The 18,484-nt window shown below is 41.1% G+C and overlaps 3 protein-coding genes across 3 annotated transcripts in view; 1 reads left to right on the top strand and 2 right to left on the bottom strand.

The window, feature by feature from the left end:
* LOC119433311 (alpha-crystallin B chain-like) overlaps positions 1 to 18,484 on the bottom strand; it is a 407,637-nt gene that overhangs the window by 125,234 nt on the left and 263,919 nt on the right.
* On the top strand, positions 9,063 to 9,913 carry LOC119434079 (alpha-crystallin A chain). Its single transcript, XM_037701396.2, has one exon. It carries the CDS (start codon positions 9,162 to 9,164, stop codon positions 9,699 to 9,701), a length of 540 nt encoding a protein of 179 aa, XP_037557324.1. The 5' UTR covers positions 9,063 to 9,161; the 3' UTR covers positions 9,702 to 9,913.
* The window catches only part of LOC119433504 (zinc finger protein 709), a 37,666-nt gene continuing 29,917 nt past the window's right edge, over positions 10,736 to 18,484 (bottom strand). The window contains exon 10 of the mRNA XM_037700742.2: positions 10,736 to 17,151. Within this exon, the coding sequence (XP_037556670.1) occupies positions 17,086 to 17,151 (66 nt within the window). The 3' untranslated portion in view covers positions 10,736 to 17,085. The remainder of the gene's footprint in view (positions 17,152 to 18,484) is intronic.

Below are 18,484 nucleotides of genomic sequence, written 5' to 3'. Positions count from 1 at the left end.
AGGAATGTGTATTCTAAGAATGCATTACAAGGAAACCGTAATATTAACCAGTAGTGAAAATACTTGTGCGCTGGTGAGATAAATTTTAATGTTAGGTGGGTTAGGGTAGCTGAGAAAAAAGGTTTGGCATGCTACTACAGGTTTAATATATGACACGCGATCAAAGGACAAGATAAAAGAAAGTAATGCATACGCATCCACTCGCACAAAAGCTTGGAAAGGGGCAGCAGTGAGCACCATGAAATGAACAAAGCAGAAAGTGGAGCAAAATGTTGTTCATCTCGGTGGAGCAGTTGTAGGATAGAGATGGATAACATTGTGTTCATTGACATTGCCATAAGGCTGCACTTTCCCCTCTGTTGATTTCGTGGTGCTCACTACTGCCCCTTTCCGAGCCTTTGTGCGAATAGATGCATGTGCGCTCGTCCAAAGAACTGTCTTCTTGTGCTACATTCTGCCTGCAGTTAGCCAGTATTTATTCTAGCACATCTTCAGAATGTAGCATTTACCTTGAAACACCTGTTGTTTGAGGCCTTCCCTGGACAGGATTGAGACAGGCTCAGTAGCTTTTCTTCTCTCTTCAGTTTTGTTATTATAATTTTAACTACGCCAGCAGGTGTAGCCATCGCCAGCATACGACAACCAAAGACTCCCTCCTTTTGTTTTTATCTCATTAAAATAAAAAAATCAAGAAAAAAAAAGAAGCTATGGTTGGTGTGATAACATCTAACTTCGGCTCACATGAGTACAGATCAACACATACGTCGGGCGATAACTCTGGAGAAAAATGTCATCTATACAGCAGCAGGGCCAACATGTCGCCAGCAAAGTCATATGGGATGCTTAGACCCATTTATTTTCCTGCTAGGAGCAGATTGCACTGTTTTGTCTAAAGTTCACGAGCCAATCCACTTGTGATTGGAATGGTTGTTGAACCATGCCTTCTTTGCCCTGATGGCACTGCATGACGTCCAGGTGATAGAACAGTCTTCTTCTGCGCACCTACCTTGCAACTGCCATGAGTTCCATAAAGAGGCGAACCATATGGCCTATCAGCAGCTCCAATCACGATTGAACTGGCCTTTAAGCTTTTGGCATGTGGAATGTATCCCTATCAAAGAACTGTGCCACTTGTGAGCTGAGCTTCCTATCGTTGTAACGGACCTCTAGTCTTGTCCGGAGATGTTTCAGCGTGTTGTCGGTCAATCAGTCAATCTCATTCCCAGGTAAGAGAAGAAAACATTACAGCATTCGTTATAGAACTCTTTGATGAGTTGTGAAAGGGGGCCACACAATCAACACAAATAACAATAAGAGCAGTAATAAGTATATAGGAGTCTCATTGTAACTTTTGCAAGACAGGTGACACAAGCACATCTGATTAGTGCGATTTTGATGAAAGGATACAGAGAATACTGATATAATAGGCGAAATGATATAACCTATGCTCTTGAATTCACTGTGCATGGGCATTAGTAGCGCTAATTGGCGGCTGATGGAAGGAATTGGCGTAGAGATCTGAGCATGGGCTTCAGCAGCCAATTGGTCACCACTCCACGGTTCGCTCAATGTTTGCATGGACCCATATAGCTATATATGGTTTGATAGGGGGCTCTTTTTCGCTTCTGGTGTCACTATAGGGCTGAAAACCTACTGTCAAACTCATGAAAATTGGAGTAAAATAATGCCACAGAGGCCTTTCACTAGATTGCCCAGCTATAGCAACTCTGTTCAAGTGGTGTGGTTTCTAAATATTTGAGAGGGACTCTGTGTAGGTGGCATATAACCTAGACCTCAAGATCTGTGTCAAGTAAGATTAACAAAGGCAGGACTCAGTTATAAGACACTGCATGCAACAGTAAGGCCGGAGTAAAACCACAACAGTAAGGTCGGAGTAAAAGCACGTTCGGCGCCACCAGCGGTCGATTTAAAAGCCATCCAGACCTCGATGGCTTCGGCCACGACACCGCATCTGCGATGACGAATTCACGCAAACTGCTTTTGCAGATTAGCTACCTCCCTGGTTCTTCATGTGAGAAGACCAGCGATTACTACTTGTTCAAGGTGTCGTGCCCTGTAGAGCTGCTAGATGTACTGAAGCAATCACTGGCTATTTCATCTGATTTGTGTTGTGTGTTGCTGGAATTGTTAATTATGCTTTCTGATGATATTGAGTCCAACCCTGGTCCAATGACCAAGGCTGAGGCCGACACTCTTGCTGGCATCGTAGACAGAATTTGTAAACTAGAAGAAGCATATGCAGCACTCGCTGCTGAGCTCAAAAGTACGAAGAAGGGTGAGGCTCCAGTGCTAGTAAAAGTGACCGAGCTTGAGCAAGGCAATGCTCTATTACATGCTGAAATAAAAAGTACTGGAGACGAACTAGCAGCTGCTCAGAGCAAAATCGAACTTCTTAACGAAAGGGTAACGCCCCTAGAAGCAAACGCTCCCTCGGAGCGCTCGGCCGATTCAGCCGCGAGAACCGATGCTTTGTATGGCGTTCGTAATCGGCTCATACCAATCAAGTCTAGGTGCGATTATACAGAGTACAGGTTGCGATGATCTAACTTACTGTTCTTTGGTATACAAGATGACTCAGCAGAGGATTGGGCATCATCAAAGCTTAAAGTAATAAAGTTTTGCGTGGAAAAGTTGGAAATAAAACAACTGGTACACAGTTTGAACGTGTACACCGGTTAGGCACATACAATGCAGATAAGCATCGGCCTCTTGTAGCGAAATTCACATTCTTTAAAGACAAACAACAGGTTCTGGCAGCTGCGCGTAAGCTTAAAGCCTCATCATTTTCCCTTCTCAATACTTCTGATTTACCACTCGTCAAGCTAGAAGGAAACTGATAGAATTCTCTAAGACTCAAAACAAACTGTATAAGTTATCTGTCAACAAACTGTGCATGGGTACGACGACATATGTATATGATATTGTCACGCAAACGGTTGTACAGTGCAATAGGTAGCTAAAAAGGCACATGCGCACCCAGGACCGTTATGAATCACGACCTCCCATTAGATCACCAATATCGTTATCATTTACTAACATCCGAAGCTTAATATCAAAGCATGATAAAGTTCCTTTCTTGAAGACGCCGATTCTGACGTCATCATTCTTACCGAAACGTGGCTGCACCCAGATATTTCTAATAACGAACTGTTTTCCCTCATGAGTACTTACAATATGTACCGGCGTGACTGCTTTGACAGGCGAGGCGGTGGTGTCTTACTCACAATTAAAAAAATCTTTACATCTTACTGCATTGACTCTGACCCAAATCTCGAGATTGTTTGGACCGTCTGTCTAACCCGTTCCATGAAAGTGCTAATTAGTGCCCGTTACCGTCCTCCCGATTTAAACCAAACCTTTATCACCGATCTTCACAACAGTATTAATAATGCACTTAGAGCCTGCCCAGCAGATATGGTTTATCTTTTGGGGGATATTAATTTTCCGCACATTGACTGGGAAATACTGACCTCTAGCTGCCGAATGTCATTAGATTTCATTAATTTAATCCTAGACTTCAACTTCTCCCAGATTGTCACCCAACCCGCTCGCGGATCTAATATCTTGGACTTAGTACTTACAAGCAATCCGGAAACAAATCAGCAAATAAGTTACCTGGATGGCTTTAGTGACCATAAACTGCTCCAGTTAAATATTAACATACCGTTACCATATACGGGTACAGTAAGCAAAGCAATTCGTAACCATAGCAAGGGTGACTATGCTGCCATTAATGCTGACCTCGAATTCTTTTTCAATAATGCTTTTCTTCCTTCCTTGCACAGTCGAACGGCCGAGGAAAGTTGGGTGCTCTTCCAAGATAAATTAATAAACCATTAATAAACCAGTACATCCCAGTGATCAAAATATCGAGCGATAAATCAAACCCTTGGTTTAGCAATTCCCTCAGGCGACTTAGAAACAAAAAGAAATAAGTTTACAGGAGCGCTAAACAATTAGACATCCCATCGTCCTGGGAAAAATACAATCAATGTTTTAAAAACTACAACTCCGCTTTATTTGCTGCTTAAAGATAAATATTTTTCACACGATCTTCCAGCCTTGCTTCATTTCAACCTCCCAAAATTTTGGCAAATGATCTCTCCGAGCCGCAATACCAATGACATTTCATTGCACAATAGCGACCACCTCCCCCTTCCTGACAATGAGAGTGCTTCATGCTTCAACACATACTTCTCCTCTATATTTTGTGCGGAAGATCATTCCACTATACCTGAGGTTCCCGACCTGAACTATCAGTTCATGACGCCCATCGATATTTCTATCGACGGTATCGTATCGCTGATAAACAATCTTAAGCTATCTAATTCTTGTGGCATCGGCGAGGTTAACTCAAAAATACTAAAGAAAACCGTCAATACTTCTGGCACAATACTCTATCACATCTTCAGACAGTCACTCACTTCAGGAGAGCTCTCGCTTGGTTGGAAGACTGCCAAAGTAGTTCCCATATTCAAAAATGGTAACAGATACTCACCAGATAACTACCGGCTAATCTCACTAACATGTATTCATTGTAAAATGCTCGAGTAGATTATTGCCTCTCACATATACAACCATCTCGAATCGAACTACTTTTTCTTCACTAATGAACACGGGTTCAGGAAAGGCTTATCATGTGAGACCCAGCTTTTAGAATTTACAATGACCTGCATTTTGACATGGACCGTAATATACAGATCGATAGCATATTTCTCGACTTTTCGACAGCGTTCGATCGTGTAGCGCACTATCGCCTGATTTCAAAGTTAACTTGCACTGCAATTAGATTCACAGACACTAACTTGGCTTTGGAACTTGCTCTCTAACCGTCAACAGTTTGCAATAGTTAACAATATTTCCTCGCCTCTTTGCTATGTTACTTCCAGTGTACCTCAACGTAGCGTTCTTAGGCCACTACTATGCCTGACATATACATTAATGATCTTCCTAATAATTTAGCGTGCGATTGTTCGCAGACGATTGAATTGTCTACCACCCTATAACCGGCCCCCATGACCATCTCTTCAGCTTATTTTTGATTCGTGCAACACTTGGTTAATGACCCTAAATTCATCTAAATGTAAAGTCATCTCTTTTACTCGCAAACACTCCATCTCTATGTTCTCTTATCACATAAATAACAACCCAATTTCCCCAGCCACTTCATACAAGTACTTGGGAATTAATTTCGTGCCAAACCTTTCCTGGAACCATCACATTACTACCATATGTGCTAATGCCTCAAGGTCACTAGAGTACTTATGTTGAACCCTGCGCAAATCACCCTCCAACATCCGTAAGCTAGCTTTCCAAACGTTTGTTAGCTCGCAGCTTGAATTCACCTCTCCAATCTGGTCACCTTACCATAAGAACCTAACCAGCTTATTAGAATCTGTCCAAAATAGGGCCGCAAGGTATATCCCACATAACTACACATACAATTCTAGTATTTCGCAAATAAAACTGGATATTTCACTTCCACCCCTCAGTATCCATCGTGAATTCGCTCTTTTATCTCTGCTTCATAAGTACGTTCATGTGGATAAGAAATCTTCCTTGCGGCTAGAATTTGCACCATGCACATCACGCAGGCTACATAATCACCCCAGCTTCACTCGCATATACGGAAACACTCAAGCATTCAATTGGTCGGCACTTCCCCGCGCCATTCGATTATGGAATGCCCTTCCTAATTCCATTGTCTCCGAAAAAAATCCTGACAAATTCCGCCAGCATTTCATTGCGTAATCTCGACAAAAATGCGTGTCCCCTTCTTCTCATGTTTCTTCATGATATGCCTTCTGTTAGCTTTTTTGTTTATGGGATCACTTTGCTCTCTTTCTTGTATTACTAGGTTTCTTTTTTTTTTTTCTCTGATTAGAACGTCACCAGTCCAATATATTTTTTTATGCAATACTGATGTAACCCTTCCATTTATGGGTCCATTGTTATTTTTTGTTGTAGTTGCTATTTTTGTATTCTTATGAATACGACATTGAATTGCCTATTCTTATGCGAACTGTACCTTTTGTTTTATACTCTAATAAGCCTGTCACCTCTATAATTATTTTTGTGTAATCATCCAGCGTACGCAGGAAATCATGAATATTCATTATTATGCCAATTAATCGTGCATGTATATTATGTACCAACTATGCATGCTGTTTTCATTTTTTTGTGATGCCCCCCTTACCCAATGCCTCTCACGAGGCCTATAAGGACTTTTTAGATTAAATAAATAAATAAATAAATGGTATATTCCATTAAATTCTTTCTTCAGTACATGTCTGCCTAAAGTGTCACAGATTGCTCAACTTTTTTCTAATGATTGATTTGCACGGTTTAACATACCAACACAACACTGAGGCTATGAGAAAGACTGTAGCAGAGATTTAGATGCCTGGTTATGTCAGACCAAAGCGTTCTTTAACATGCACCTAAATCTCAGTACACGAACATGTCTGCATATCGCCATCGAAATGCAAATGCCTGCTCAGCAGCCACTGTGACAGGCAATTTTTTTCTAATAAAGTAGCACAGGTATTAGTGTTTTTAGCACTCATTGTTCATTACCTGTAGCTGTGTACCATATATACAGGTTCATATTATCCCTATGAGACACAGTCTGTGCAAATTTATTCCGGAAAGCATATGCTAGCAGAGAAGAGTCTCAAGTACATTCATGAAAGCACTGCTTCTAGAACACTTGCTTCACATGTCTGTCTTGGTATCCCTCTTGGCATTACATTAACCAATTTAATTTACATTTTACATGCAATGTCACGGCATCCTAGGTGGTTGGGTGCAATTAATTAATGATAGGCTAACTGCACAAATATAAACCTAGCTTGCAAGGATGTAGTTTTGAATGTGTTTACATGGCATATTTTTTAGTGTTCAGGGCACATAACTTGAGACTATGACAGACAGAAGGCACATTATAACACACTTGTGTAAAAAGTCTTTCCTTCTGTCTTTCCCTGCATGTCTCAAGTTTTTTGTGCTAAGCACTAGAAATGATGCACAGATATGTTTTATTCTCAACTTCAACATTTCTATTGCTTCATCCATACTTGGACATGTAGCTCGTATACATTCAACTGTACAGAGAACTTAGCTAACCATATTGTAATTGCTAGCAGTGTACCGGTCATTAGATATGCATACACTTTTTCGTTCAGGGCAAGAACAGCTAGCTGTTCTTGCCTTTGAAGAGTATCTGTATCAGTACAGTGTCCGAGATATCAGCATAATTCTTTGCATGCATAACTGAGCACATCAGTTCCACGTGTTATGAAGTCCATGCATGAATTAAATTTCTACTAGCTTAATTATGGCAATATGCTGTGCTGCTTGCTTTATGCTTATATATATACTTTTTTTATACAAACACTGCAATAGTACTGGTTAGCCACAGGTGAGCTTATAGACCTAGCTTTAGGCAAGCACGTATAGGCTGGAGACTAAGGAGTGCAGAAATCCAGTATGTGGGCAATAGACCCAATTACTGCATCGTTTTATTTAATTAATTCGTGCCCAATATTTAGTTGCGCATTTTCAGAGCTCGAAGATTGAATAGTGTGTCTTTTTCTCTCAGAAAACATGCTGGAACGTGCTGTTGGAGCGTTTTGAGAACTTAAACCCCATATGCATGGTTTCTCACTGTAATATAATAAGAAACTCTGTACGCTTTTAAAGCTATAGCTTCGACAGACGCGGCCAGTTAGCCAGCAAACTGCAGCTCCCGCTAATGGCCTGGTAGGCTTCCGAGGTAGCTTGTAGCTGTTTAGCAAGAAGATTTAATCTGAAAACCTCTAGCACACGTACATATTAACTGATAATATCAAATCGCGAAATATATATTGTGTTCCCGACGAAAACTGAGCCATATATAGAGATAAATTGATCGTGCCATTGATTCTCACTACGATAGTCCCGCTAATTCATGCACTGAGCACAGTTACATTAATGATCAGTGTCAAAAGCTCACACAAAGAAGGCAGCTCGATCTGAACAGACGCTGTGAGCGTCCATGCGTTGCGGCGTGTTTATACTCGCTCATATGTGCAAAAATGCAGTTAATTCTTGCTTTCTAAACACTCTGCAACAATGTAATTCATTCATGCAATCTAGACAGAGCTCTTAATTTAAATAAAGATATGTGAAAACGCTGCTGCGCTGTGAGCTATCCAATGTCGATATAAGTGAACGTACTACATCACAGCGTACGCCCGAGAACTGTGCAGCTGTATTTGCACAGTTTAAATTTTGAGCACGAATAATAACCCCGATAAATCTCCGGCGAAAAAACAAAAACAACGGTACTCGCGCGTACGTCTCCGCGTTTCGATCGACTTTTATTTCATAATCATGCTACGCGTCGATATAGTACACGCAGAACTTCTCACAACGTGAAATGATACACGAGATTTGTCGTTTCCACCCCATAACGTCAACAAGTGAACGGCATCACTACATAACACCATGCATAACACAGCTGCGAGCGAGTTTGTTTTTGTTGCGTAACCACCGGCGTCGTGGCAGTTGTCAACAATGACAACTGCCAATATGACGCCTTCTCGGTTTGCTGCAGAAAGTATGTCACAATTACAGCATTACTTGATAGTCTTTACGTTATCTGTGTGCTGGTTAACGTATGACAACACCAGACGCGGGCCAAGTCTACGGAACCGTAAACATCTGAGGTCGTTGCCCGTTACTCAGAAAAACGAGTTTTTCTCGTCAACGCTGAAGAATAAAAGATTATACGGCCGATATACACTGGTATGAATCGCGATGAGAAAGAACAAGCAGCTTTCACAAGTTTATTTCGCATAACCGGGCAGTTATTTCCCTAACCCAGCTAAACACGGCGAACATTCGAGAAAATTCGAGACGCTTCCCACCTGTTAGAACGCCGGCACGCCGACGCGCGCGAGACCCGGGCGTACCACGTGACAGAAATCGACCAATCACGTCACTCCAGCGAGCGCACTTCTCGCGTTTTCTCGAAGATCGTTCTAGAAACACGCGAAACCGTTTAAAAGCGACGCGAGTACCCGACGCCGGTCAGACATCTCGAGCTCTGCGAGTGAGAAGTTTGCGAGCAAGCGAGTTATCACGCAAACCTGAGCGTCATGGCACTGTTTCCTCTTCTCGGCGGTAACAGCCGCAACTACTGGGGCCCTTCTGACCTGGTGAGGCGCATCTTCGACGATGATTTCGGCGGCTCGTTCCTGGACGGCGAGCTCTTCGACCCGCCGTACTACCACCAGCGTTTCTACATCCAGCCGCGCCACCAGCAGCCGTCCAACAACGCCAGCCTCGCCCAGCAGGGCACTTCTGTCGCCTGCACTCCGGACAAGTTTGCCATCCGCGTCGACACCCGGAACTTCACTCCGGAAGAGATCTCCGTCAAGACTCAGGACAACTGCGTCGTCATTCACGGCAAGCACGAGGAGAAGTCTGACGACCGCGGCTGCTACGTGAAACGAGAGTTCACCCGCCGCTACGTCCTGCCGGAAGACGTCGATCCTCAGACCGTCAAGTGTCACCTGCAGCCCAACGGATTGCTGGCTCTGGAAGCTCCACGCAAGAACGCTCCCAAGGAGCAGCCGAAGGCCATCCCGATCCAGGTACAGCACGAAAAAGCTAGCGGCGACGCCAAAAAGAAGTGAGACGCCACGCCACGTTCGCGCTGCCCCTGCTTCTTGTGTGGCCATTTGCAGTTTCGTTTTGAGGACGGGGGCACGCTCGCCGTGTGCGCAGGAGAAGCTCTCCCACCTAAGTTAAGTGTTCATGAAAACTTTTCACTTGTGAGTCAAGAAGACTAGTGTGTTCATTCTCTGTACATAAGCCATTGTATTTAAATAAAAACTTTCTTCTGGAATTACGGCTTGCCCGTGCTTTGTTAGCCGCGTGTGGAGGCGGCGAAACGATAGCAGACGAGATCGCCTCCTCCCGCGCCGGCGCCAAATTTAAGCTGGTCAGTTCGCTGCAATTTCAGCTTTTTGTAGTTGGGCTAGTGAGCACTTAAGCCAATATGCTTGACTTAGCGCGGTAAGAATGTAGCAGCACATATCGTGCGCGCTTTCGTCGTTCAACAACGACCGTACTAGCCCTGGCGAGAGGAAACAATTCGGGAACTACGACAGAAAAGTTCGGCGGTCGCAATGCCGTAAGTACGGATTTTTCGGCAGTTTTATAACGTTTACCAACGGCTCCTAGTTAAAAAGTAGACTGGGGAAAGTACGAGGTCGCCTCCTCCCGCGCCGGCGCCAAATTTAAGCACCGCCATCTTGACTGCCTCGTCTAGCGTGAAGCTGGTCAGTTCGCTGCCATTTCAGCTTTTTGTAGTCGTGCTAGTGAGCACGTAAACCAATATTCTTGACTTAGACGCGCGGTAAGAATGTAGCAGCACATATCGTGCGCGCTTTCGTCGTTCAACAACGACCGGGATGCCCACACTAGCCCTGGCGAGTGGAAACATTTCGGGACAGAAAAGTTGGGCGGTCGCAGCCGTAAGTATGATTGTTTCGGCAATTTTATAACGTTTACCAATGGCTCCTAGTTATAAAGTAGACTGGGGAAAGTAATTGCTTACCCTTTGAATGCGCGGTACTTGCCGATATAAGCCTTCTAGCTGCTAGGATGGTACAAGAATTATCGAGATCGCTCGAACAGACGAATGACGACCACGGCTAAATTGGCAGGTGAAAACATTTAATCTTGGAAGTACGTACAACGTTGTACTACATGCTGCAAACACAAACCTAACAAGGGTATATATCAAATTGCGGCTATATTTGGTTGTAGGTGCTGTGTGGCGGGCTACTTTGTCAATGACAGGCCATTTTCCTGCACGTGTCTGGTTGGTGTCACATCTCGTAGTTGCACGTCCTGAATTAAAATCAACCAGTGATGAACATTGCAGGTTCTGCTTTTCTGTGGACGTGCTGTGAAACATTCCCGTGACTACAGATTTTGGGTCGCGCAAATGATTAACAATGACTAGATATATCTGCTCTGCTAAATTTATATACACTCTAATATCAACTGCAAGTATGGCAAGCACTGCACAATTCAAGCGATCATTACATAACCAAAAACAAACGTCACAGGTGTCTGAATACATATAGTTCTCTATAATGTGTAACGAAACATCCAAACAATATAGTGTGGCAGTGATGACTAGCAATTACTTACCATGGCAACAGTACTAGTGACAATGAGCTCTAATTTGGCTAATACAACACTGTCATTTGTCATACAGGGCAATTACATTGTAGGGTAACAAAGCTGTATCAACCAACAAAATACTCAATTTGAAGACAACACTGATATTGACCAGCAGTGCAGTAAACAGTTTTCAGCTATGTAAATATAAGCATTACAATTTTTTCATTACATGAAAAATAAAAGAACACTTCAGTTTTCCCATTTAATTTACATGCAAACTATGTTGCAAAATAGTTGTGCAAGTAAAAAGGCACACTCCAGTTATCTACAAACATCCAAGCAGGCAGTCAAACACAGAACAAGGGTGGCAATCTAACAGTATCATATAACATGAACATTTCAATTGTCATTGACTATATATTTCAGACCAACTGCTTGTTCTCTTGACACTGCTGTGAGCTATCTCTAAATAAGTCTTTGACAGGACTTTTCCAAAACGTATAATAATGTTCCTCAGAGAGCCCTATACGGGCACCCAATCACTACTTTTGCTAAACATTTGCTTTCATAACCCATGTAAAAAAAAAAAAGAATTACAACAAACACTGACAGTAAACAATCAACTTTCCAAAGCAGCAAAAAATGTTTTTTCCCAGGAGCTCTACCAATTGGCTACAAGTTCTCACACGTGCAGCATCGTGTCTACAAACAATTAACTACACTGCTAGAAGGCTCTCGCTTCTAATACTCAAAGATAGCAGTATATTAATGATATGATGTGACAGAATATGCGTATATAGCATACTGCAAGTATGTGTTGAAAAAAAAAAAAAAATGTCTTTGGGATAATATGTAAAAGTCCTCCCAAGCATTATGTGAATGGTGCAGATGCTTCTGTATGAAACAGCTAACCATTTTGCCAAAGCACGGAACAAAATAGTTCAGATTCACCAAACTTCAACGAGGAACGTAGTAGTGCTGGTTAGTACACATGTCTGGTCCTTGCCATGTTGGCTGCTCTGTTGTTACCATTTGTTCAAAGTAGATGCTTTGAATTTCTACTTTTCGAATGTTAAGATGTGAAAACTGCAACATGGTAACAGCATGCGTCTTTTGCATGAAACATTCTTATTACCTTTCACTGGCTTCCACTCAATTTTTCATGAAAAAATCCCCCAGCAGTGGCTGCATACAGTACATGGCCAGATCCTGAAGGAATCAACATCTCTGCATCTGGTTTCATGGAGACCAGCCTCTGGACTGTTTTCCCTGGAAAAGTGGTCACTGCAAGAACTTATTCAATAGTGTTCCATGAACACTTACAGTAACACGCACTTACTAAAAGCTGCTTAATTTGAAAGTAGTAACACTTCAGATTTTTTGGGGACCAAACAAGTACCACCACTTTCACAGATTGCTGAAAAGAAAGATAAAAAAAAGTCTAATGCCTAATTTTTTTTTTTTCATGGTGCATATGAAGGATCATGCAATGTAGAATAATTATAAAATTGCAACCATTGACGGATACACATCTCTGCGGAGAAATCTTGAAAAAAAGAAATTTTTTTATTCGCCTCCTCCTGTCCATCTCTTCTACCCTTCTGTTGTGGGCACTTATGATGTTCTGCATCTCACAACACCTAGGTGTTGCCAATTCTTTTTGCAAGATGCATAACCTGATTTTAATACCTTTACTGTTGTTAACCCATTACTGGCTTTCTCCTGTTTCGTTCCTATTCCCTATGCATTTCTACAGCATGTCGCATATTTCTTTGCACAGTGTTTTCTAGAAGCTAAATGAAGGTTCAGCATGTTATAGTATTTGGCTGAATGGAGCTTGCTATCAAGAAAGCCTACTGTACATTAAACAGCACGAAAGGTGGATTAGATGTACACAGGATGAACTTGAGCGCACTTTCAAATGAGGCTTCATTATCAGTAGCGCAGAACTTACGCAGTTGGTTTCTGTACATGTAACAAAAAACCTCAGATGGGAATCGACCACTCTGCTATAATGCATTTCACCAGAGCTCTTGGATCAGAATTATTATGGTTTACAAGGTCAACTCAATGTGTGTGAGCTTGCTTGCTACTGTACGAATAAGTCACTACACGGCGGTAATGTTTGAAAAAGAGTAAGCTGCTTGACATTCCGGTACCTTGCACAATGCTTTCTGTGTCATTAACAAGCTGGAAGTATGCTAATAACTGAGCATAATTCGTTACATTGAGGCTGACTAGTTTGTTTCAACACTAACATGTTTGCTATCATGCTGTAATGAAATGCAAACCATAAGAGCAGAACACCTCTCGTGCTTAATTGCAATCTGTGGTTTTGGTGTAACTGGTAAGGAGATGTACTTTCTAGTTTGTTATTTTGGGTTCACATTCCATTCTGGCATGATAGTGGCACCAGAACATCATTGATATGTTTCCCCGTTCATGTTTTTCCAGTTTGTGCATCAGCAGCAAAGAACACTGAACATGTTCCATTCGGATCATACAATTTGATCACCCATTTTCTTCCCCAAGTATATATATTCTTTCTAGCACTATTTTCAGAATGTGTCTCTGAGTTTCTGCTGTACTTTGAGGAGCCACAGTCACCGTTGCTGCTTATTTGATGGCAGGAACATTTCGCAACTCTAACTCAAATTCATAAGAGCCTCACATGCCTGAAACATGAATGAATGGCAATGATTTCCCATGCTGTTTGTAATAATTAACATTATCCTAACCGCATGCAGATGCTTTGCGGCTGTTAATTTGTGTGAACATGCAACAATGTATTCTGGCGTAGTATACATTAGCTGAAGGTCACATTTATGGCATTCCCTTGTAGGAAACTGACAGTCCCAGGCCTGTATCTTGAAGACTAGACAGTAGATGCAACCACTGTGGGGAAATGGCAAATGATCCCTAACGTTTTGCTCCAGGCATGTTTCGGAAGCCAGCCTAACCAAGGACATAGATTTAAAAGATTCTAGTGTCTGATTTTTTATAGTAAGCTTTTAGTAGTTACAAAAGGAAACAATGCCTTAACTTAGAAGACACCAAAAAGAAAGTTTTCTATGTTCAATGCAAAAGCGGTAAATAGTATTGCAAAGAAATGTTATAACATTTGTGAAACTGTAGTCTACCTTTACCAGCAATGCCACGTATAAAATGCCAGGGTAACATTTGTACTGCTGTGACTGAACTTCCTCTGGTGGTCAAGTTGCCAACAACAACAACAACAGCTGTGTTTGCACTTTTCAACATTCATAGACCAGTTTGAATCACTGAAAACATTCTCATTTTGTAGCACAAACTGCTGACAGTGGTATGGACTTTTTGGATAGATATACAGTCAGCACCTAAAATTTATAGACCGAGAGTTTCACGAAAAGTTGATTTTTTGAGAAATTTGTGCCTGCAGTCAGAACAACCGTACAGCATTATGTTTTTTGCATATAGTACACTCTGTTAATATGAAATTGCATCCAACATGACAACGCCTTCATTATATCCGATATTTGTTATAAAAGCACAGAGTCGATACATTACACTATTGCCGGGGAAAATTTTAGATTTACTTTTGCCATATCAGATAATTCGTTATATCCATATTCATTATACCGAGGGTCATTGTACTAGTACAGGCTGGAAATTCGAATTCCAGGCTGGCTGAAATATTCAGCTCTTTTCTCGGGTGCTGCAGGTCTGTAAACTTTTGATGCCAACTCCAACTGTAAAATGATCAAACTCTGAAAACCTGGGACATCAGGCCGTAGATCTTTCGAGTGGTAAAGGCATGGTGTATCGTGTCGGCCACTTTGTATGTTCTCACTTGTGGATGCAGGTTTTACCATAACAGTGTTAAGGATTAAGAAATGAAAGGCTGATGATAATGGCCCTGAAGGATGGGAATAACTTCATTTTGTATTGTTACAAATGATTATGGGGATTCGTACTAGTATTATCAGTTAATTATAGCGCAGTAGTCTGAGTCTGATCTCGGGACGGTACACAGTACTACACCAAGGTGAATCTCAACTGGTCGCATCCATGTGTAATGGCATTGTGCCTTTGCTGCTTGTCGTACTGTAACATCATTGACTGTTATAACAAATGTCTACGATACATTATTTAGTGACGCACGTTTAACCATTGTACACACAAGTTAATGCATCATACAGCTCTCCAGGGTCGTCTTATTTGTTTGTACAGTGCATGACGACTTCTGCATTTTGTACTCACTTCAAAAAAGTTATTTGTTTCCTTTGTCTTTGTTTTTAAGGCCAATCCAGGAGTGACAGCAAATCTATTATAATAGGTGTAGTAAGTCTACAGTAATGCTGCAACCACTACAGATAGTGAGCGAGAACACTTCTTTTCTTATACATCACCAAAGTGCTAGCAGTGCTTCGCGATACTGACTTCACAATCCTGAAATAGCGGTAGCTATGAGTGAAGTTAAACATTTTGAAGCAGGGGTACATTTTTAAAATTATACGTTCAGGTTTGGACTTCAAAGGGACTCTAAATGTAAAAACAAAGTTAGGTTAGCTTTGTAGATTATATATATCTGTAATTGGTAATGTATCAACCGTAGTGTGATGGCAGGCTTAATATGCCTGAATTTTTTTTCAGAAGCGCAAGTTGGTTGCAACGCCAGTTCCTGCGTCTGCTTCCCAAGACATCAGGCATTTTAGGTACAATCTCTTTTCGGCTAACTACCTGTTTACTGATACTGATTATGAAGCATTTGATGATAAAGTTCTGTATAACCTTTGTTGACTTCTTTTGCACAAAAATGACCTAAATGTGTGAAATTACTTTAACATCTATGACACCACACGAATGATGTCAGTGCTGCCATTGGGCAGAGAAGTCCAAAAATTGGAACATTTGTTTATGTTTCTCTTTCAATAAGTTATCTTCTTCTGGTAAATAAATACTCAGAGAGTTTTGAAAGAGTAATCTGTCCATCTTGACTTGTTTAGTATATTTCTCTAGTGTCTCTCTAGATACTCGACTAGATGCACAAACTTAACTCTTGAATGCAGCTAGGCAAATGTGAATTTGGATAGCACAAGGTGGTTGAACAAACTTCATTGCAAAACGGTTCTTTCATGAGACTAGTTAAGATGCAATCAAACTTTGATGCTGGCCACAAGGCCAGGCAGGCTTTGATTCTCAGCAGGCTACATATATGCATGTACCTTTCTAATGCAGCTTGACAACTATGAATATTTGGTTAGGACAAGATAGTTCAAGGTGAAATAATAATTTCACAAGACTAGTTAAGATGCAATCAAGCCAGAAACTTGAATTTAGATGGGACAGGGTAGTTGAATGAACTTCATTGCAAAATAATTATTCTTTAAGACTAGTCAACACACACTCAACTCTGAGACTGGTGATAAGGCCAGACAAACTTTGGTTTTCAACAGGTAACATGGTTATGGGAACTTTACATATATAACCTTAATACTCTTTTCTATATGGCATGTATGTGCCCTATGACTATTTCAGCACAATGACACGCACAAGCTCACCTAAATGACTGATGTTGAGCTGTGCTGTTTTGGCATGTGACATACAAACAAAACAAAAAAGCAAACAAAGTAACACTTGGCAGACGCTTAGTTGCGCTAGTGCAACAAACTAACAAAAATGATAAAAAATTATTTTTCAACATTCAAAAAAACATATGCAGAATATAATGCCCATGTGCCCGCTAAGTTTCTGCAATAACAGTTCCATGACTGCAGCAAGGTTTGCAACATGGACGTCAGTATACGGGAAGCTGAAACAGTCATGTAACAAGTCTGTAGCTCAACGATGTGGAGTATCACCATGTGGTGTTGAGAGCCAGCTAGATGATCTCTGCATTCTTTTTCAGGTCCCCGATAAAGTTGACGGCTCTACTGTGTCGCCTGGTAGACTTCCTTCTCTTGGTTTAACCTGTTTGAGAAACAAGAACAGCTGCTCATGTGATCATGTACAAAATAAGACAGTAAAGTTAGTTTTCCACAGTTACGGAAGGACTTCAATTTTTTTACCAAGCGGAAAAAGTAAATTTGAAGCAAATTTCAAAGAGAAATCGAGCGTGCTGTTAGAACTGCATGTTTAAGATAATCAAAAGACTACTGAACAGCCAAGCATGGAACTGTGTAAAATTTTCTCCTGGATGTGCTACTTGGGCTGATCATTCCTATTAGCTCCACTTCAATACTAAAAAAATACTTTTAAGTACTCATTCTTTCATTGAATAGTTATTAAGGTCAACGATCTCAACGCTGATAAAGTCGATGCAAAATCAGCGCTGCAAAAGACAATGCGAATTCTGGCTCGCTCCAGTCATCACCCTCCAATTGCTGCAGCTGCCACACTAAGTGCAGCTGGAAGAAACCGTACCCAGCAACCTCGTTCATTGTTTTATGAACCACATCATCATACATAGCCTTACTGCTATACATTGCAAGCAAATTTTGCTTTGTTACGTGATGTCGTGGCAATGTCGACGATGTGAGGTCTGGCATGGTGGGACAGCTTTAGTATCAAATTAAAATGTCTTATGCCTGTTTCCCAACTATCATACTTACCAGGTGTCATCCTTTTACATGCAAGAAGCGTATGTTGGAGTTTCTACGACTTTAAAGATACATGCCAATACTCCTCTAAGGGTAGATGCTGCTCTTTGGAGCCATAAGTGGACCCAAATATTTTTTCATAATCCTTTGCTCCAGGTAGGCGTAGAGCATTTATTTTTGCTTGATTGGACTCCTGAATCACCCTTGATCGATTTAGTCTTTGCCATAGTCACCATGAACATGTTGTGAAATGTTTTACCTTGTTTTCCCGAATATCTCTGATTCTACTTATCCTATTGCAATAATTGTTTTCTTGTCAGAAAGGTAGACAACGAGAATGCAGTAGGCCTATAATATATGAACAAATATGAATAGAACATTTTCAGAAAGTAATACTTTGTTCTGGAGGTTAATATAGGTTCTTACTTTAAAATATTTGACATGCTATAACTTTTGCCCAAATCAGACTACAGCATTCATTCCTGTATCACTGTGAACTTTGATCATTCAACATCATTTTAACATGCAGTTTCCTTCATAACAACGAGCATTTCATAGAGCATTTCACCTTCACACTAGCCCACACAAGAAACATAAATTTCTTGATAGTTTAATAACTACTTGTTTCACAGAAATATCAATTGCATATTTGAAATTACCATGTCAAAATACATAAATAATGAAAGTTTGATCAAAAAAGTACC

The sequence above is a fragment of the Dermacentor silvarum genome, chromosome 11, assembly GCF_013339745.2.
Source record: "Dermacentor silvarum isolate Dsil-2018 chromosome 11, BIME_Dsil_1.4, whole genome shotgun sequence".
NCBI lineage: Eukaryota > Metazoa > Arthropoda > Arachnida > Ixodida > Ixodidae > Dermacentor > Dermacentor silvarum.
Note: the sequence above shows the minus strand (reverse complement) of the source record. Positions and strands in the feature narration are given on the sequence as shown.